At 42.3% G+C, this 22,216-nt stretch overlaps 1 protein-coding gene across 2 annotated transcripts in view; it reads right to left on the bottom strand.

Moving 5' to 3' along the window:
* Positions 1-3,304: 3,304 nt before the first annotated feature.
* LOC134217297 (zwei Ig domain protein zig-8-like) overlaps positions 3,305-22,216 on the bottom strand; it is a 166,928-nt gene continuing 148,016 nt past the window's right edge. For both annotated transcript variants that reach the window (XM_062696053.1, XM_062696054.1), the window contains 4 exons: positions 20,027-20,120; positions 19,710-19,837; positions 18,630-18,798; positions 3,305-4,222 (listed from right to left, as the gene is read on the bottom strand). In XM_062696053.1, the coding sequence (XP_062552037.1) occupies positions 4,119-4,222; positions 18,630-18,798; positions 19,710-19,837; positions 20,027-20,120 (495 nt within the window). In that variant the 3' untranslated portion in view covers positions 3,305-4,118. The remainder of the gene's footprint in view (positions 4,223-18,629; positions 18,799-19,709; positions 19,838-20,026; positions 20,121-22,216) is intronic.

Raw genomic sequence — 22,216 nt, 5'->3', positions numbered from 1 at the left:
TGGCAGGCGCCAGTATGACCTAACAAATGAGATCACCAATACTTGTACATTGAAGATGAGTGCTAGTTCCTGTGCAAGAACAGCTGATTTGGTCATAATGGAGTAGCAACTACGAGCAGTCAATCAAGCTCAAGCTCATTTCATTTATTGAACGGCTACTCAGTCTTGCACTTATTGCAACGAGTTTTTTATTAACCCGACGTTTGGACACGGGGATTGTGTCTTTTTCAAGTACTGTATTCATCTTGGGTATAATAGTGGACCTCAAAAATAGCTGATCTGAAAACAAATCACATGTCCAAAAGGAGAATCTCGGTTTACTCCACCTTTGATATCTGCACAGTATAAAAATGTTACAGCATATATGATGTAACAAAAAGGCTCCGTTCAATTCGACTCATTTTTCCATCACTTTTAAAAATTACAGGTCGTCGTTACTATGGAGCTTGTATCCAATATTGCGCACAAGAAAAAGTTGGATGTAAAATTAGAGGCTATTGAACACAAAAATATGCGTTTGAATATTTTCATGGCGTGTAATTTTCAGAATTTTTAACTGTGTTGGAAAGTATAGGGCAATAAGGATCACTGAAGGCCACATAAATGGGTAGCCACCTTGGTCTTGGTCAGAAGATCGTCAGTTTACATGACTCCAAACAATGTTTCGGAGGAGTTAGAGATCTCAGCTGACTAATTGATGACCTACATCAAAACCAAAAATCAAGACGGCCCTACGCTTCGACAGTATCCTGAACCTCGAACTCAAACACAAGGGTACTCCAATGTTTGACCACCTATCGCTGATCATTAGTCACTGTCTATGACTTTGTTATTACTCATCAACCTGTAAACAAGCGAAAGTTTAGTTATCCTGGAAAACCAAATTCACCGTCCCATCACTCTTCTTTCTGGATCATCCAAGCTATTCAAAAAGGGCGATGTGGCGCCTGCTACTCGAGTCTGATAAACACTACAACATCTCACTCAAAAAACAATTTGTTTTCCGACGCGGTCGATTAACCATTCATCAACTAACTCGAGTTTTCAACGTCCTCAGATGGAACAAAATTGAGCTCTATAAAGCCTCCGCCATGGCCGATATTGAAAAGCATTCGACAATTTTCAGCATAATGTACTCTACAATCTTCTTTTGTTCACGTTGCGATGATGTTGCTACAACAGAAGCTGTAAAAATATTTCTCCGTGGCGAACATTGCAGATTGTTTACTGAGCGGATAGATAACTAAGATCAATATCTCACTTCTTCATCAGTATGTATGCTCAGAAGATCGAATGATGGGATGCTTTGTAATGCCTGGTTGAAAATCATTAACAAATATTTATCGGGTAGGCCATTCTTCTTCTTAATCAGCAGAGCGAAATACAATGTATACTAGAGAGGGCGCAGTTGTATGGTAAATCGCAAACTTCGTCCGATCAAGTGAGATCAAGTTTTTTCTGAATTGTTTTGGAACCCAAATGAACTGTGCAGAATATGGGCTCGATTGGTTGCGACCTCGCATGCCGCATCGCGTTTTAAATTTACATGGAGATTAGTATAGGAAAACGTACTTTTTTACATGATTGCTCTTAGCGGCTTCAATTTATCATCAATCACGTGACTCAATATGTTAGCATATAGCCTGGAAGATGCCGAAAGACTTTGCTGAAGAAGGTACGCAGCTGGAAGATCTACAAAAAATGTTATTACATTTCGAAAATTGATTGTTTTAACCATATGCAAGAAATCAATGTTTCTGCCAGCACTACCGGACAACCTGTAATTGTCAGAGGGCAAAACCCATTTTCTTTCTATTCGGAATTTTTACTATGTGAAATGATTCCGAATATCTCCCATTAGCTACAAAGTTCTATAAAATCAATAATTTTGAAATAACACTCAGCTAAATTATTGCCCCACGTAGTTCGGCAGTGCTGGCAGAATAAATGATTTTTTGCATATGGTGTGAACACTCAATCTTCGAAGCGTTATAACTTTTTTCGTGGACGTTCCAGCAACGTGCCTTCTTCAGCAAAGTTTTTCGGCATCCTTTGGGTTATACTTTAACGTAATGTGTCACTTGGTTTACGATGAACTGAAACCTCTAGTAGTAGAAATGCAAAAATATACTTTCTCCCATACTAATTTCCATACAAACTTCAAACGCGATGCGGAAAGCGAGGAAGCAACCAATCGGTCCCAAATTCTGCACAGTTGTTCAGGAACCAGAATGGCTTCGAAAAACCATTGATTTGAAAAAATGACCATGACGCCCCACTCTAATGTATACTTAACATCATCACAGGTGTAACCCAGGCGTATTCCTAGGGGCCTCTGCTGTTTATCCTGATAACCTCCGGCATGCCAGAACGCCCAAAAGGTGTCATATTGTTTCTGTTCGTAGCTGACACCTCTCTTTTTATGAGCATGATGACTGTGTATTTCGTAGTTACTACTCCATGATTGGCCAGAACAATCGTAATTGCATAGGGAACCAATGGTTGAAAGCATGGGATTTGCCCTTTATTCTCAATGTGCACAGTCCGAGAGCTCTAGTATTTTGGAAGGTCGATAACGGCGCTGGCCACGTCCTCACGGTCATCGATGATGCAGTCACTCGCCCACTGCAAGCCGAGAACACCTCTGCACTCGCCACGAGTTCCTGCGGTATTTTATTGGAATCTGGCGGTTAGGGTTTTTTTTATGGCAGAGGTTCGTCTTGGTTAACGGGTTGCCAATGTGATAGTAATGAAAGGGTGGTAAAGTATTCTAATTCGATGCCGAAACGAACTTTTTCGCTTATTTCGAATTCTAACAGTTACCTGTTAGAACTAATCAAGTTGTAGTTATAGGGGGATAGAAGATAGAAATGGTATGAAAGCCCATTTCCAGTTCTAGCGATTGCTAGAACATGAGAAATATATGAAAAGATACAAAGTAGGAGAATGGAACGGGCCTGGGATTGAACCCACAAAGTCTGTTCGTAGCTGACACCTCTCTTGTCTACAAAGTCAGAGTGATCGTAGTGGCAAAACTACAACGAGGCCTGGATATCCTGGATTATGTATTTGCATTATGTACTTGCTACACAATCTGCTTCACAATCACCTTCCCTCACTCAAAATCTCCCCAACATGTTCCACCTGAAGATTGAAAATCTCCCTAATGGCACAACACCAGGGATTGAACTTATCATTTCATTATCATTTAGTATTCAGCCAATAACTAATTCCAGAAGTCGAATTCTAAAATGTGTTGTATGGTGGACTTCTAGCGCTATTTCCCCTCTACAACTTTGTCTAAGGGTACATTGCTCTATGTCTGATATTTACAGCATGAAACGCTAAAATCATTTAATATACTAAATGATAATAACACTTATTATCATTTAGAATATTAAGCGATACTGGAAAACTGGAATCTGGAATCTAATTTATTTGCCGAAGGTTTATCAATACAAAGGCATATTCTGCATCATCGTCAAAATAAGAATGTCAACACTGTGTTGAAAATGTGTAGTTGGTTTGCATCGTTTCTCAAATTATTTTTTTCATTTTCATTTTAAAATTGTGTTATGTGGACTGTGAAAGTTTCATTTTGAAGTGGTTCTTGAAAAACAGCAAAGCACCATTGTCTGTTACTCCTTTATGTACAGATTGTTTTTATCGCTATCATTGATTTCCACATCCCGGCAATTGTGATAATTAAATTATCTCCCGCGTACTTTGTACAACTAATGCTCACATTGTTCCACTCGATAATCACATCTCACATTTCCACACCCACGCTCTGGTAGTAACTGACAACGCGTGCTTGACCCAGTCCAACAAAGCATTTTAATTCGCTCAACTGACCGGGATAGTCCCAATGCTATTTTCGCTCGATATCGGAAATCACCTCACCAGCGGGAGGAGTGGCTCACCGGAAACACCGGCGGAGCGAAGTGGGATGCCATTTGTGCCATTGTCACAGAGGTTTCACTCCGTTCCGTTCCCATCTGCAGAGAAAGTCGCCATGGATCGCCGGGTCCATTGTCAGTCCGTCTTCGGTGGACGGGCACAGCAGAAGTCCATCACACCCGAGCTGCTGGAAAAGCGGAGTGGCTGCCAGGTCAGCTTCATCGCCCGCCCGCCAGAAGGGTGATGATTACGAAGACAAACACGTGCAGTGGATCACCTATCCGCAGTTGTCCGCCGTGCTGCATGGCCTCCGGGTGTTCGCCTGTCAAGGAGAAAGGAAAATATTGATGCAAATAGAGAGAAGGTTAGAACAACTTCGGAGTCAACGTGTGAGCAACTATTTTGTTGTGAATGAAGTGGATTCTATTCTACGCTCTGCTGATGCAGCTGCTGACTGTTGTAAATTTCAATGGAGGACCACTTATTGGAATAGCACATTCTTGTAGCTATACACTGTGTCGCTTTTCACGCGGTTTGTGTAAGGCTATTTCTGGCCATTGGATATACCAAAACATTGGGAAAACCCCCAAAAATCAAAGAAAAATCAGCCGGTATTTTAAAAATGTAAAAATTGAGGTAGACTGAGAAATTGATAAAATCCTCCCACGTAAAAAAGCTACTTTAGTGTAGTCAACTTTCGCTCGCTGGGTTATTTTTTATTTATGTTAAGTCCTTTATTTGGCAGTATCGGGCGTAACACTTTATGGAGCTGAAGTTCATTAAATATTATATGGATTGGTCTTAGTTTTGACTGCTATTCTGGTTTCTTAGGAACCAGTCGAATAAGACATTGACAATTGTTAATTGAAAATCATGAAGGTTGATGCTCACATTGCGATTGGTTAGATTTTTGTTCTTGATAGTGGGAAGGGAGGCCACCAAGGGACTTCCGGAATCGTAAAGTTTAACAGTGAGTGAGTGAGTGAGTGAATCCAACTAGGTCCAATAGTGGTTCTAAGCCATCGTCAGGCTCTTTCCGGAATTAGATTTTCTTTGATCCGAACACCCGAAATTCTTGAACAAAATCAGAAGGGTTATGTAAACTACGAAAAACCTTGGATGACGCAATCTGCACAGACCGATACTGACGCCATCAAATTTCAGTCCCAAAGTCTTGCGATAAAATTTCACTGGATTCCATGAATTCCCACTGTCACAGTCGAATATAATAGTGATTCTGACAAGATCCGATTTTTTTTTTCAATAATGTGCTTGTTCAATCATTATCAGCAACCACTCAATAGTTTGGATATGCGGCAAAAATCTGTTATCAGTGTTGCTTTGCCGGATATGAGCCAGCCTAGGACTGAAAGTGTTGCTTTAAAAACAATGCTATTTATGTCGTTATGTATTTTGCATGAATCGACTTTTCTTAAGTTTTTTAACAGTTAATGATAACAGGTGACAAAGGGAGATTTTCTTTCATACAGTTTCATTTCAATGACTTTTTCTGCTTATTTCGAAGGCGTTCAAAATTGACCAATTTCATCAGTGGATTGAATGGAAACGGTAGCTTGGTAGGAAGTATATCCTGAAAATCAGGTCACCCTCAACGTCAATAAAATGATGGGCAGGGACAAAAATATCGCTTCCTTATTTATGGGTGGGATTTATGGGATTCCGTTGGGATTCCGAAATTAGAATTTCGGCCCGATTCAAAATATAATTCGGCGGAAATCTCCGAGAGTTAAAGCTGTAAACCAGTCTATAAATTAGCTAGGATTTGTTCTACTTTTTGCGATGAGCCCCGCCTTTTTGGAAGCATATGGGAGCAAAATCAATGGACAAGATTCTCGAGGTGTGAGGCTTCTTATAGCCAATTTTGATCGAAAAGTGCCAACCATATTCATGGAAATAAATAAAATTACATTTCATGTTCATTCCTTGTTGAGATTCTTGTTATTCTTATCCGTAAATTTTCGTAAAATCCGTGTTTTTTCACCGAATTGATCTGGTCAGCCTACCAATGGGGCAGAGCTTATGGCGTTATATACTAGAAAACTGCTATTTCATGCGCGCGCATCATTTTGTACGAGCAGGGATGCCAGACATACAGACATGTCTGTATTTATACAGACATTTGGTCCTGTATACAGACATCATACAGATTACAGACATTATACAGACTTTTAATTGAAGTTACAGACTTTTACAGACATTCAGTTTTTGAAAACTTGGGGCTGATAAACAGAATCCTGATGGGCTTTCCAATGAATCGCCTGCTTTGAGTGTGCTAACATTATTTATTTATTTATTTATTTTTTTTTTTTTACTTATCATTTATTTAGAAGGCTCAAGCGCCCGAAAGCATACGGAGCCGAAAGTCATTATTTCTTTACAATTATATTGAAATCTTCACAATAATTTGATCCATTTGCATGCGAGTTATCATCAGCACCATTCGGGGAGACCAGACTCGCACACATTTTTTTCTTCAAATTCGCTTGCCTAGCTGAGCGCCGCCGCTTGTTGTTGTATTCCTTTGTACTAGAAGATGATGTACTCTCGTTCCCATCGTCGTCCTCGTCGTTGCTGTTGTTGCCTTTCTGTTCGTCATCGACGGCTTGTATGGTAGGTATCAAAGCTGGTTTGGTACTTTCGCTCTGCGCTAGACCCGACGATTGTTGTTGTGGTTCAATCGGAGGGAAGTTTTCGGCAGACAGTGGAGAGTGAATGATGCTTACCGACAGGGCTGTTTCAGACGCGGAGTTTGCGGAAGACTGATGTTGTTGGTTTTTTGCGGGTTGATTGTTTGCTGCATCCAAACATTTTTGCTTGGGATGAACAGCCCTGTGGCATAGTTTACACGTTTTCAACTGTCCAGGGTGCGAGATTAAAGTCTGATGGCCAGAAATTGTAACGTACGATGGGATCGGATTCTTGATTTTCATATGGAGGACCCGAACTCCGTTGTAGATTCCAGGAAAAAAGTTCTTCCACCGCTCTCGTGTAACCGACAATACCTCTCCGTATTGCTTTAAAAATTCTATTACAGTGATGTGCTTCATTGCCGGAGGCAAATCGTGCACTCGAACTGGTGTGGCTTCGCTCTCCACATACACGGGTATTTTGAAACCTTTGTCTGCGTGGACGATCACATGTCTGTTATTGTGGTTCCTCTGATAGCGAGCGGCAGTCTCGCTATCTTTGAACTCGATAAATACACAATTTCGGATGTTATGCAGCTGTATGTTCTCAACCTCAGATAATTGAAGCTGAATTTCATTCTCCAGGAACTTTTGAACTTTCGCTGCATCAGGACGTACCGGAAGGATGCCAAAATCGATAACCAAAGTATTTTTCCGCGTTACACTCATATTGAAATATGCAAAGCTATAAAGAGGTATGCGATGAAAAAGAATGCGTCCGACGTCTGCGAGCGGCGACTATCAACTGTATTTATTTATTTATGTTAATAATGTTGCTAATGTTGTTGCTAACAGCGGCACACTAAGAGTTAACTTTTGGAAATAAGTATGGCGATAAGCATCTAATGTTTAATATCTCGAAAAGAATCACCCTAATCGAAAAAATATGGTACCAAATAGATTTTCGTGAAAAGTTCCTGCTGTTGTGTTAGATGACTTTCGCCATACAAACTTTAAGTGGTTAACTCATGCTGGCTATTTTTACATATACGATGGCGCATGGATACGACAGTGGCGGATAGGAAACCAACCACTGTATGTGATTCATTGACCTTTCCCGTCAAAAATTGTACATGTTTTATTGTCTCAGTAAATTCTTTGGCTTTATTTAAGGTCAACTTTCCCAAAGAGCCCATATTTTTTTAAGCCTCTAACTATTTTTAAAATCGAAAACAAAAATTAAAAAAGTGCTGTTTTTTGTAAGATTGACCCGATTTTGATCGAACGTCGGGTTAATTTTTTAGGCCGGTTTACACGTGCAGCACTTTTTCGATTTTAAGAGCATCATTATCGTATCGGTCACTGTTTTCGGCTCTCGATTTGGTTGCTGTATTCCGTACCGGTGACGTTTGACAGTTGACAGTTCATCAAATAGCAGCGCTCTTATCGCGCTACCAAATTTGATCACCTGTCAGTCGCGCTACTGTTATAGAAGCGCGTTTAGTACAGAATTATGGAAACTTCCGAACGTAATCTTTCTGGGTTTACTAACGGAATCCCTTCGAGTTTCTGAACGAAATTGTTTTGGGCTTTCGAAAGGAATCACTCTGGGCTTCCCAAAGAAATTCTTTTGGACTTTCAAAGGGAATTCTGATGGGATTCTGAACAAAATCATTCTAGAATTACGAACAGAATACGTTTGGCCTTCCGAACGGACCTTAAAAAAACTTGAACTTTCGATTGAAGCGTTCTGGGCTTCTGAACTGATCCTTTTTCTGCTTCTGAACAAGGGATTCCGATTAGAATACTTATGGGATTGCTTACCGAAGCCCTAAAAGTATTTTGTTAGAAAGCGCAAAAGGAATCGTTTCGATGACCCAGAAGCAAAAGCCAAAAAGAGCTCCGTTCAGTAAACCAAAAAATCTCGGTTCTTAAACTCAAAACAAAGCATTTCTCTGGGTTTCCGAACGAAATTATTTGGAATTCTGGAAGGTATTCTTTTATATTTCTGAATGAAATTCTTTTGGGCTTCACTTTCAAACGGATTCCTTTTAGAATTTCGAAAGAAATACTTTTGAAATTCCGAGTGGAGCCAATTGGGATTCCGAAGCATAAAAAGATTCCGTTCAGAAGCGAAAAGGATTTTGTCCAAAAGCACAAAAAGAGTTCTGTTCGGAAGCCTAAAAAAGTACGAAAGACCAAAGTGTGGGGAATAAAGTGAGTCTGAAAAATGCATTTGCATTTGTTGGTTACATTGATGGATAAAGTGGAACGTATTTCTTATTTCATGAATGAAATAAACTAAAATATTTAAAAATGACATTAATAGAAAAAATGATAACGAATTTGAAATTCAATCGTAGTTGGCATTTGAAATGCCAGCATACTAAGAAGCTAAGGAGAAGAAATTTTAAATTCAATCTCAGTAGGCTGACAGGAATTTTAGAGGATTCGAACGGTGAAAATAAACGATCATTCAGTGTTATGTTTTGAGGCGTGAACATGCGAATTATCCTTCGGTGTTCCGCGCTTGTTTTCGTTGGTAAAAGGCAAATCGGAAGACGGATTTGCTTGGCTACGACACAAAGGTTCTCCGTTTCATTCTCAAAGATGTCCGTTCCATTCTTTGGGTTTCAAAACGGTTTTACTCCTTCTATGCCTTTCATCCGAATCGAATTCTTTGGATTTCCCAACGGATTTTCAGTTAGAAAATTGCGTAAATATTATCAATTTATGCTAATGTAACAACATACATATTGATAAGAACATTATTCAGAGCTTTTTAGTGGAATACCTTCACTTGTCATAAGACGTGATAGTATTATCATATTTTATTCCACCACCCTTTTGACAAGAGAGAGTGCAATGATACATATAGGGTAAGACAGTATAATGCGCCCCACCTGGCCAAAACGCCCCCTTTTGATTTCTAGAAAACTATAACTACCTAAGAGTAAAAATCAGTTGGTACCTTTACATATTTGAAAAACAATCATCCTATGTGAATGTGGAAGTAAATGTGATAATATGTGATAATACCAGAGTGTAAAATAATCGAAAATTTTAGGTGAAGTCCATTTTTCTTCATTTGTCAGTTCACTTTCTACACATTCATAGTCGGCTCTGTACAGTCAATATTCAGTTGAATATTAGTCATTGAATATTTATGCACATTTTTCAAATTGATAAACTATCTGAAATCTGAACACGTTTCAAATGAGTAAAGTGATTTATCACACAGGACTGAATCCAATTTTCATCCGCGAGGCACTTTCAACGGTATACATCAACATAAACAATGCTAATTATGGGCTGCGAAATGGTGAGTTGACATCCGGGAAGGGCGCCTAACATAGCTCTGGTCCTCACAAGTTCCAATACTCACGCTTCCACGGGTCTTCCGATGACAATTGACCGCCAGCTAAGGGTTGCGTACTTAGCTGGTAGTGCAGCTCTGGGCACTGTTGTCCTTCTGACATCAGCTAGAGTGAGAGGGTGCGTCCTGTGGGGTCTGCCTAGGATGTGGTGGGGTTCGACAGTGGGCTCTGTTGAACTTCTATAAAAGCTGCATGTGTCCCCAAGCAGGCCCTATCAAAGCGACCGTGTGCCGCTCAAAGCGCACTAGCCTAGTCCTGGTGTTGGGTGGGACTTTAAACAAATTTGACCCGACTGATCGAGCGTCTGTCCACCAAGGAGGTGCGGCTCCAACAGCGTCTGTTCTGGCATCCAGCGGCTGAGTATGAAATGCTATTCCCGGAAGCTATACCTAAGATGGCAGCCCCATCCCGGTGGATAGGGAACCTTGGGCCAACAACCTACTGTTCCCGAAACATCAATTTGTTCGAGAATCCGATAATGAAAGAATACGGACTGATTTTACGGCGACGACTCTTAGCGCGAAACAACGGACACGAATAGGAACATGGAACGTTTTAACCCTAGCCCAGCAGGGTAAATTGGCACAACTTGCCAATGAGGCACGCCGCATGAAGCTTGAGATCCTGGGACTGAGTGAAGTCCGTTGGCCAAACTTTGGAGAACACAGAACGCCGTCGGGACAAGTTCTGCTATACTCTGGTTTACGAGGTGAACACGCTCCCCGGCATCGCGGAGTTGGCTTCCTACTAAGCGCTCAGGCACACTCTGCGCTTATGAAGTGGGAACCTATAAGTGAAAGGATAATCGTTGCCAGATTTAGAACACGGGTCCGAAACCTTACTATAATCCAATGTTATGCGCCAACCGATGCTGCCGATCTGCAAGACAAAGAGAACTTCTACAGTCAACTCAATGCCGTCGTAGATAGAATTCCGAAGGGTGATATCAAGATCTGTTTGGGCGACTTCAATGCGAAGATCGGATCCGACAACTCGAACCATGAGCGCATTATGGGACGCCATGGTCTCGGAGAAATGAGTGAAAACGGAGAGCTGTTCGCAGAATTTTGTGGTAATAACGACATGGTGATCGGGGATCGCTCTTCCCTCATCGACCGGTTCACAAGGTCACGTGGGTCTCCCGTGACGGCTTTACAGAAAATCAAATCGACCACATCTGCATCAGCCGAAAATGGAAACGGAGCCTTCTTGATGTACGGAATAAACGTAGTGCCGATATCGCGTCTGATCATCACCTCCTCATCGGCGAAATACGCCTGCGCATTGCGCGGATTCGTCGGCAGGAGGAAAGAGTTGGACGACGATTCAACACACGCCGACTGGAAGATGCCACGGTGAAACGGTCCTTCGTTGAAGAACTGGAGACGCGTGCTGCAGATATTCCGGAAGGTGGCAGCGTGGAAGACCAATGGACCGCCATCAAGAATGCCTTCATCGCCACCAGCGAGAACAATCTGGGTAAACTACGCACCCAGAGAAAACAATGGATCACCAATAAGACCTGGAGGAAGATAGAGGAGCGAAGAGAAGCCAAAGCCGCGATAGAGCGATCGAAAACGAGAGGAGCCAAAGTCTTAGCCCGTCAACGATACACGGCTCTTGAGAAGGAAGTAAAACGCTCATGTCGACGGGACAAGCGAGCGTGGGCAGACTCTCTGGCCGACGAAGGAGAGAGAGCCGCCGCAACCGGGGACATTCGCCTCCTCTACGATATCTCACGACGCTTAAGCGGGGCGAAGATGAATGCAACGATGCCTGTGAAAGACGCGAATGATCAGTTATTGACCGACCCAACTGACCAGCTGAAACGCTGGTTCGAGCACTTCGAACAACTTTTTCAAGTGCCAACCAGGCCATCACCACCTCGGCATGATCTGCCTAGGATCCGACGTATAACACGTGTCAATACCGAAGCTCCATCACTGCTAGAGATTCAAACAGCCATCCAAAGCATGAAATCGAATAAAGCCCCAGGGTCGACCGCATATCAACCGAGATGCTCAAAGCTGACCGCATGACATCCGCACAACTACTGCATCGTTTATTTCGTAATATCTGGGACACCGCAACTTTCCCGGTCGACTGGATGCAAGGTATCTTAGTGAAGGTGCCCAAAAGGGTGACCTGACTGTATGCGATAACTGGCGAGGCATTATGTTGCTGTGTACCGTTCTCAAAGTTCTGTGCAAAATTATCCTAGCCCGGATTCAGGAGAAGATCGATGCGACTCTCCGGCGGCAGCAAGCCGGATTCCGTGCCGGAAGATCCTGTGTGGACCATATTGTCACGCTCCGCATCATTTTGGAGCAAGTCAACGAATTCCAAGAGTCCCTTTACTTGGTATTCATTGACTACGAAAAAGCTTTCGACCGTCTCAATCACGAGAATATGTGGGGCGCCCTGAGACGCAAGGGGGTTCCTGAGAAAATCATCGGCCTCATCGAGGCACAGTACGAGGCCTTTTCGTGTAGAGTGCTGCACAATGGGGTCCTGTCCGACCCTATCCGGGTCGTAGCTGGTGTGAGGCAAGGATGTATTCTATCACCGTTACTGTTCCTCATCGTAATCGATGAGATTCTGGTAGATGCGATTGACCGTGAACCAAACCGCGGGCTGTTATGGCAGCCTATAACCATGGAGCACCTAAACGACTTCGAATTGGCGGATGACGTTGCACTACTCGCGCAACGGCGCTCTGATATGCAGAGTAAGCTCAACGACCTTGCCGATCGCTCCTCCTCGGCAGGTTTAGTCATCAACGTCAACAAAACCAAATCGTTGGATGTAAACACGGTGACTCCTTCCAGTTTCACAGTAGCCGGGCAACCAGTGGAGAATGTTGAAAGCTTCCAATATCTTGGTAGCCAAATGGCGTCAGACGGCGGTACCAAGATCGACATAGGCGCACGGATCAAGAAAGCAAGGGCTGCTTTTGCGAGTTTAAGAAATATCTGGAAAAACAGGCAGATAAGTGAACGCACCAAAATACGAATTTTCAACTCTAACGTGAAATCTGTGCTGTTATACGCCAGCGAAACATGGTGTGTATCAGTGGAGAACACTCAACGGCTGCAGGTGTTCATTAACAGATGCCTGCGGTATATAATTCGGGCCTGGTGGCCTCACAACTGGATCTCAAACAACGAGCTCCATCGTCGTTGTCACCAGAGGCCGATAGCAACAGAAATTCAGGATCGGAAGTGGGGCTGGGTCGGCCACACTCTACGTAGGGGCGGAAACGAAATCTGTAAGCAAGCATTAGACTGGAACCCAGCGGGACATCGCAGCAGAGGCAGACCCAGAGGCTCATGGCGGCGAAGCCTCAATAAAGAAATAAAAGAAGTCGACCGAAATCTAACCTGGCAACAGGTTAAAGCGATAACCGGGCATCGCTCAGGATGGAGATCTTTCAAGTCGGCCCTTTGCACCACCGGAGGTGTACAGGATCCATAAGTAAAAAGTAAGTAAATGCTAATTATGTTTTTTCTACACATAGTGAACACACTCAGTGAGAGTCGAATGAATGAGTTCGTGGAGTAGTCGTCTGACTATGTCATTCTATGTTTTGAATATTCATGCGACGTTTGTCAAAATTCGGACCGAAGTTGCTTCATGAAGATGAATATTTTAAGCTCTGCTTTTCAGTAACTTCCAAAATACGTATTTCGACAAAAGATATTTTAGTTACCAGAAAATTGTATATGGCATCCCTGTGTACGAGATTCATTCCAGTTCGTGACAGCAGCGCGTACGGACGAGCTTTTTGCTCACGCATTTTTTCCAAGTTTTTTTCTCGTTCGTTCGCTGTGTTTATGTTTTTGCTTCGTGGCGTTGGCGTTATTCTCCCGGACCCGTCATGGGAGACTCTGTGGCCGATTCGGTAATTGTCTTGCGGAGCAAACATCGCCTGCCGCCTGCTGCTGGACTTCAAGTTCCAAATCATCAAAGCCGTTAGAGTGAAAGTTACCACCTCCGTCGGAGTCATCACGTTCATCGTAGCTTACTGTCAAAGTCGACGACGGCACGTCGGCTGAACTACGAAGGGACATAGTCCAGCTCACTCGGCGGCAAAGGCAGTTCATCATCGCCGGAGACCTCAACACAAAGCACCAATTATGGGGAAACACCGTCTCAAACTGGAACGGAGTCGTCTGGTGCAACGATGAGCTAGAGGGCCACTACACCATCCTGAGCCCTAACAGCCCTACCTGGTTGACACGGTCCGGGACCCATGCAACGCTCGACATCTTCATAACGAACATGAACAATCACGTCTCCCAGCCGGTCGTCTTCCAGGAGCTCAGCTCGGACCACTATCCGGTGGTGGCGGAAGTTTTAATTTCGGTGAATCGGCACGAACTCATCCGGCGTAACTATCACACGGAAACAAATGCATACCAACAATCATGAATAAAAAATCATGAAATCGTGAAACATGCCAGTTCATGAAATCATGATAATAGTTCATGATTTCAGAAACATTATTCATGGTAATGCGCAATCTTCAACAGTCGACAAAATGCATAACCGGTTAGACTTCGATCACTCCCTTCCCAAGAAGTGAGAACGGCTGAAAGGTAGCACGCCGGACTTTCACTCAGTGTACTCGAGTTCAAAACCCCCCTGTCGAACTTTTTTTTTATTTTCGATCTCAACAACCAATCTGTAACGCATTGGTAGCGTTACGTGAAAATAAATCATGAAATCATGATTTATATTCATGGTGTATTTTCATAACATGAAAACACGTTGGATTCATGAAATCATGAATTATTTTCTCATTCCCGGGAACGGATTTTTACCCGTGACCAAGTCGACTGGGGTCAGTTTCAACGGTGCGTGGACAAGAACATCGACTACCAGCGGCATCCGGTGTTATCCGAAGACGACGACGAGCAGCTACACGCCATCCAGGAGGTGCTCTTCCTAGCCCGCGACCAGCATGTTCCAAAGGCCCGACAGGTAAGCAACACCCTAACTATTGATACACTCACCAAATATTTGATTCGTTTATGAAATATCACTAGCAGGCAGTACCAACGTACTGGGATGCCGGCGCTTAAGACCCAGTGCAATTGCATGACCAAAATTATCAAGACCAGAATGGTGGATCTCAGATATAGTGATTTTTCCAATGAGATCCGCGCTCTCCCAGACTGTGCAAAGCTGTTCTGGAAGCTAACCAAAATTCTAAAATCTAAGCCTCGATCCATTCCACCTTTGATCCTATTAAACAGCAATAATGGCTCTAAAGATCGCTTGATAACTCCTGAAGAGAAGGTTACTGAAATAGGTCGTCACTTCGTCAGCTCGCACAAACTTGGACTCGTCAGTCCACACGAAGCAGCCGTTAACGAGCATGCTAACAACATCCATCTTATTCCCAACGACTTCTCGGAGGAGTTGGAGATCACAGCTGGCGAATTGGCGGCCTATATCAAATCATCGAAAAACATGAAGACCCCAGGATTCGACAGCATCCTGAATCTCGAGCTCAAACATATGAGTGCTCCGTTCTTTGAGCACCTTTCGCTGCTCTTTAATCAGTGTCTCCGTCTCAGCTAATTCCCTTCGTCTCCGTCTCAGCTAATTCCCTTCGTCCTGGAAGTCAGCTAAAGTCATCCCCATCCGGAAGCCTGGGAAGGATCCTTCCTCTCTGAAAAATTATCGTCCCATCAGCCTTCTCTTAGGGTTATCCAAGCTGTTTGACAAGGTGATTCACAGCCGGTTACTTGAGTCTGCCGAACACCACAACATCAGAGGAACAGTTTGGTTTCCGACGCGGTCGGTCAACCGTACACCAACTGACCCGAGTTACCAACGTCCTCAGGCGGAACAAGTCTTTCTCAAAAACATCCGCCATGTCCTTACTCGATGTCGAGAAGGCATTCGACAATGTATGGCATAATGGCCTGGTGTACAAACTACATCGCTACAATCTTCCCAGCTACTTGGTGAAAGTCATCAACAATTTTCTGTCGGCAAGGACATTCCGGGTCTCAATCAGCGGAGCGAGTTCCAATGCTCATGACATCGTCGCAGGTGTCCCCCAGGGCAACATCCTCGGGCCCCTGCTGTTTAATCTGTTCACCTCCGACGTGCCAGAACCTCCAGAAGGCGGCATTCTGTCTCTGTTCGCTGATGACAGCTTCATCGTCTATAAAGGTAGAGTGATCAAAGCGCTAATGGCGAAGCTCCAACGAGGTGAGGATGCCCTGACAGAGTACCTCACCAGCTGGAAGATTTGTATCAACGCGGCTAAGACCCAAGTCATCATTTTCCCCTACTCAAAATCCCTTAAACATGTTCCGCCTTGGGACTGTATTGTAAATATAAGTGAACAATGTACATAGTAGCTAGGTTATCAAATTTCATTAACAAAGCAATAATGCCTCGTTTAGGATAAAATGTAGAAAATGAAATGTAACTAATATGATTTAAATAATTTATAAAAAAAAATATGCAAAGATGTAGGCCTTTGCGGTCGATCACTTGTCATAAGCAAAAAAGGTAAAATAAATTAAATTAAAGTAAAAAAAAAATGTACTTGATTTCGCTGACAGCGGTTCCATCGATGTGGCGATGGCGTAAGTAGCGCTGCGGAGTCTTGCCATATGGCGGTAAATCATCGAGGGATCGGCCAGCAACAGCATCAAGAGAAATTCATGAGACGCGGGTCGTTCGCGCGGTTGCTACCGAAAATTCGGCATGGGGATGGCCGATAGCGGCATCAGTAGCGGTCATCGATGATGGAGTGGCGAATTATCGTTGGTCGGGCCGGTAGCAGCACTCGTGAAAATTTTCGCATTTGAGGCGTTTGCAGAATTAAGTAGTTGGGAAGCAGCTCCCAAGCCAGATTTATCTCGCAGGATTCGAACTATTGAGTGATTGCTGATAGTGAGTGGGGACCTTCCTTAGCCGTGCGGTAAGATGCATGGCTACAAAGCAAGACCATGCAGAAGGTCACAGAGTTCGGTTCCCGGTCCCGGTAGGAAATTTTCGGGTTGGAAATTTTCCCGAATTCCTCGCTAGGTTCTGAGTTTGGAAACGAGTACAAACAAGAGTGTTGATCGAATCATGCTGACAGTGTCGTTTCGAGCGGAGACCGTCGGCGGGTGGTTGCTGCAGACACTTATTGGCGTCTTCGGGTTAGGGACAGAAGGTCCCAAGACATAAGGTCGAAAGGACAAAAAGTCGAAAGACAAAACGTCGAAAGACAAAAGGTCGAAGGGACAAATAGTCGAAAAGGACAGAAGGTAGAAAGAAACAAAAAGTCGAAAGACAAAAGTTCGAACGGGACAAAAAGTTGAAAGGAACAACAAATCGAAAGGGAAAAAGGTCGAAAGAAACAAAAGATCAATAAGATCAAAATTACACAATTTTTAACAATTAATTAAAATTCATTCAGTGAGTACAACTAATAGATGGATGTTTGGGTTTTTTTTTAATATCACATCGATCTGTAAAAATGGCGCACGCCGCACAATAAATACATCAATGCGCGCGCCTGCGGCGTGCCCTATTTTGACAAATCGAAGTGACATTTAGAAAACCTTGATATCCATCAACGTTTCTTTCAACGTTTTGTCTTTTCGACCTTTTGTCCTTTCGACCTTTTGTCTTTTCGACCTTTTGTTTTTCGACCTTTTGTCCTTTCGACCTTATGTCTTTCGACCTTTTGTCATAGATTCGGCGTCTTCATCGATTTGAATGCCGTTATCAAAAATTAACATTTTCGTGCAAGATTCTGACTTTGGTTTTATTCCTGTAACAACGACCTGTAGACGGCCACCAATATGGACGCCACCAAATTTTCTTCAGTCATAATAACCCCGTGCTTGGGATTCTACTTTCGACGACAACTTTTTGCCGTTGCCAAGCGATTATGTTTTACACCTTGAATGAAGTTCAACTTGAAACCGATTTTATTTTCAATCATCAACAGAAACAAAACCAATTTTAGAGTCTCGCGGTAAAATTTCACTTTATGCTGACGACATCCAAACCGTTGCAGACCACATTAGTGAAAAAATTTCTGCAGCAACCACCCGCCGACAGCCGATGCTCGAACCGACACTGACGTCATGATTCCGCTACCGACGCATCCGTGTTGGGGATGCATGAACGAAATTTATTACGTCTGAATTTTTCACCTTTGTATTTGACAAATGGGTGGTGAGTTTCCGAATCGATTGATAAGAAAATCTCGAAAATCCATTGAAAGATATTAACGTCATTAGCGTTTGTATCCTGTATCCGAGCCTTCCCCTTTGACGTAGTTTACGACAAAAAAAAACCAACGGGTTTGAAGCGTGGCACGTGATGAGACACAAAAGAAAGCACATCTGACTCGTCTGAAAACACGACAATTAATTAACTTGATGCTTTTGCAATAATGTGTATGATCCCATAAAATAAATCAAAAATCAAATGTCAGAAATTGTTTACAACCATCTCATTTAAAAAGATTATCCAAACCGGCAGGTTGATCCTTATGATCCGCACGGTTCCATGTCACATTGCAGCCAATAGCCAATCATCCACCCACTGCAACTGGACTTTTCCCGGTATAAGGTACCGGATGACTGCTGATATCCAATAAACCACTTCAGCCCAGGTCAACAGTTGCATCAAAGAGTCGAATCGCGTCGTTGTCGCCAGTCGCGGAATGCGAATCACTCACCATTCAGTATGTGTACGTTGATGAAGTACGAGTTGGCGTTTGACGGCGAGCAGACGTACTTCCCCGTGTCGGTTCCCTTGGCACGCTGGATCAGCAAGTACGAGGTGGTCGTTTCGCCCTTCTCCGTTATTACCGACACACCGCCACGAGGTGAGTCGTAATTAATTTCCTGTCAAAGAGAAGGATTAAATGAAATGGATTTCTACTATACTGTCGTAACGCAGTCCTGATAAGTGTCATTGCCTAGGAACTGGTTAATGCAAATAGCAACAAGTATTTTGATGGGAAATCGTAAATATGTAATGCAACAGCTTTGATTTTTTTTGCAAACTTGATTTCAATATTGAAAATGGTTACTGAAGGATAAAATCAATTATATTATTCAATCAACTTTGAATATCTTTATGAAATACCAAATTTGGATAGAGTAATAATGGAAATAAAATAAATGTCACTTTCCCTAAAGTGATGAGACATATTCCTGAATGCAAAAAAAAACAATGCTTTTCATTTCAAACAGTAACACAGATCCACAAAAAAAGTTCGTCAGAATGCACAAAAACGACCTACATCCAACTACAAGCAATACCTAAAAATTGTGTTTCCTGTTGTTACGATGTTTTCGTCACTTTTGGATTTTTTCTTCATCACCGTTCTGTTTTGAAGAAGGATTGCAATAAACACGCTTTGGAGCAGGATCATCATTTCATATACAGATCCCTATATGAAAGTTTCGTTTCCTTTATGTTCAGGATACAAAAACTTCTTTGCTCTCTGCCATTCAGTTCCACAAATAGGAAACAAAAAAATCTTCAACATTTTTGTAGTTTTTAACCATGATTGCCACGTCTTTGTGCATCCGGAATGCTTTAATTTCGTAGTACTGTGTAACATTGGCTTCATGCACACTTGATGAAATCACTTCCACACAAAGGCACAATCGGCTGTAAATTACCTCCGCGGCGTGACTGTGCCATCGAAACCATTTTTACAAATTGCTTTTGTTGTTTCACGCTCGAGCAGACACACACACACACATACACAGCTGCAGCAACATCCAAGAGTGAAATGGATACGGACCTGATTGTTGTGGGTCCATATGATGGTGGACGGTGGCTCCGGAGAGTTCCGCACCACGCACGTCAGATTCACCGTCGATCCGGTGTTGATGTAAATGTCTGGACCACCCACTACGATGGTAACGGGCTCTGGCGGGAGGCACGTGGAAGGGAAGAAGAAAAATGGAATCCATAATGAGCTCCAGCGCTTGTTGGGTTTACGTTCCAGTGAGCGGAGATGAATAAACATAAAAATTGCGGAATTACCGGAACATGTGTTACAATCAATAGGGTTTTTGCGGGGACACATTTGTCCCGCTGCGCAGTTCTGCTACTTACCGACAACGGAGAGGTGCATCGAATGACCGACGGGGGGTGTTGTCGATATTTGACATTCGTACACCCCGGTGTCCCTTTTCTGGGGATATCTGATCTGCAATGAAAGCAAGGGGTATTGGTTGTTGTAGTTTAAAGGCGTATTTTTCAGCAATTGAACATTTCAATGTAATCATTGATAGCATGATTGGAAATAAGGATAAAAATAATAATGTGTCAAAGTTCAATTAATTGAGTTATTTAATATGACCATAATGTACGAACATCGATAACGAGCTTCACGAAGTCGATTGACCGGAAATAGATCGACGTAGATGGACATAGACTACCTAGCCTGAGATCAGTAACATGAATTTTAGAGTTTCGTCTTTCTATTGCGTATTTCTAGCGCAATGCAAATATATAGATTATTCAGAATCAATAATCCAAAATACCCTCCCATTCTCTTAAATTTGTATTACAAAAATCTTACTTCCATTAAAGATTTCATTCGTCCATTCGATGATTTGTTGTGAAATAAACATTTTTTTGCTGTTCGGGTGGGCCACTGCGACCAGTTATTAGATCTATTGTAGCATTCTCCGTATCCTTAGTGTTTAAGTGCATGTCGAATTACTCCATTACTATTGAGAAGCAATGAAGTATCGGTTTCGATACAGTTCTAGTTTTGTTTTCCCAAAAGTACATGACACGGTCCCGCTATTTAGACCCTTCACAGAGAGCAATCTCATTGAAGGCGCGCCCCTTAAAAAAATCTTTCCTTGAGAAAACAGAACAGTAATTCTGTTAATTGGCCATGCATCGGAGCCCTAGCCACATCCTTGTCTTGCTTCTAGAATATCACCAGTAAAGCTACAAACCCGGGATTTAGCTCTACATTTTAGTATTGTAGCGATTTATATTTCTATTTCTATCTGAATACGTTCCAAATCCAAATCCAATCAAATGCAATTCTAATCCAAATCTAAATCAAATCCAATCAAAATCCAGTCCAAATCCAATCCAAATCCAACCAAAACGTAATCCAAATCTGTTTCAAATCCATTCCAAATCCAATACATATCCAATTCAAATTCATTCCAATCAAATCAAAATCCAACCAAAATCTAATCCAAATCCTATCTAAAAGTTTGAATTCCAAATCATTTCCAATTCTTTCAAAGTAATATAATGATGGGATTTGAAGCAATTGATAATGGTTTGTTCAATCTAACGCGAACTCACTTTTATCCAAATTATAAAAGCCAATGTGGGAGGGTCGCAAGCAATATGCGATTCTGCTAGGTGGGTCTCATGTACAAGTAGTTTGGGAACATCTGGCCTAGGAGATGATATTTATCTATAATTTCGCAGAGATATCATACTTAAATAAGATTGCATAAGTATATACCTAAATTTTAGACTTATGTTAACCAGTAGTATTAACCAATAACTCCAAACTTATGACTTTGTGAATGCTGGCAACGTTTTTGAGCTTCGTGAATGTTGGATATCTCATCCAACGGGTAATTCCGCTACGCAGGGAATCAATTTTTTTTGGAATGCGCTTGCGAAACAAGCGACAAAAGAGAAACAACGACAAAGCATTGTTTTTGTCGGAGATAATAATGACAAAGATCCGAAATTTTTTGTCAGCAACAAAAAAGAAGACAATCTTGTTGCTAACTTTTCATCTCGTTATTTTGCTTTATTTCTATTGAAAATTTCGGTTTTATGCTGTCACAGTTTCTGGTTTTATGGAAATATTCGAGATTCGAACAATGATTACAAAATTAGCATCGTATTTTCGGAAATATCAGAGCGCGCAAGGCAAATGATTCTTGTCATATTGTGCTCGGGTTCGGATAAAGGTTTGTCGCTAGGTGCGTTTGTCAGTAACAAACTCTGTTGATGACAAAGAGTATATTGTTAGGCGTTGCTCGAATATTGATTCCCTGCCGCTACGACTACTAAGTCAGAAAATTCCAAAATAAACTTCAAGATAATATATTAAGCCATCCAAACAACTTTGTAGCATACGATAGATCTCCATTTCTCTCAGATTTCGTTAGAACTAGCTTAACTGGTAGTCTCATGTACACTAAAGTCGCCAAGTTATACAATTCTAGCTAAATTTATTTTAACCAAAATCAATGTTTCCATTACCCACCTTGGGATTTTCTAAATTGTCAACCCTTTTCTCGGCAGTCTCCC

The sequence above is a fragment of the Armigeres subalbatus genome, chromosome 2, assembly GCF_024139115.2.
Source record: "Armigeres subalbatus isolate Guangzhou_Male chromosome 2, GZ_Asu_2, whole genome shotgun sequence".
In the NCBI taxonomy this organism is placed as follows: Eukaryota; Metazoa; Arthropoda; class Insecta; order Diptera; family Culicidae; genus Armigeres; species Armigeres subalbatus.
The sequence above is the reverse complement of the archived record's forward strand: the minus strand, read 5'-3'. Positions and strand labels throughout refer to the sequence as shown.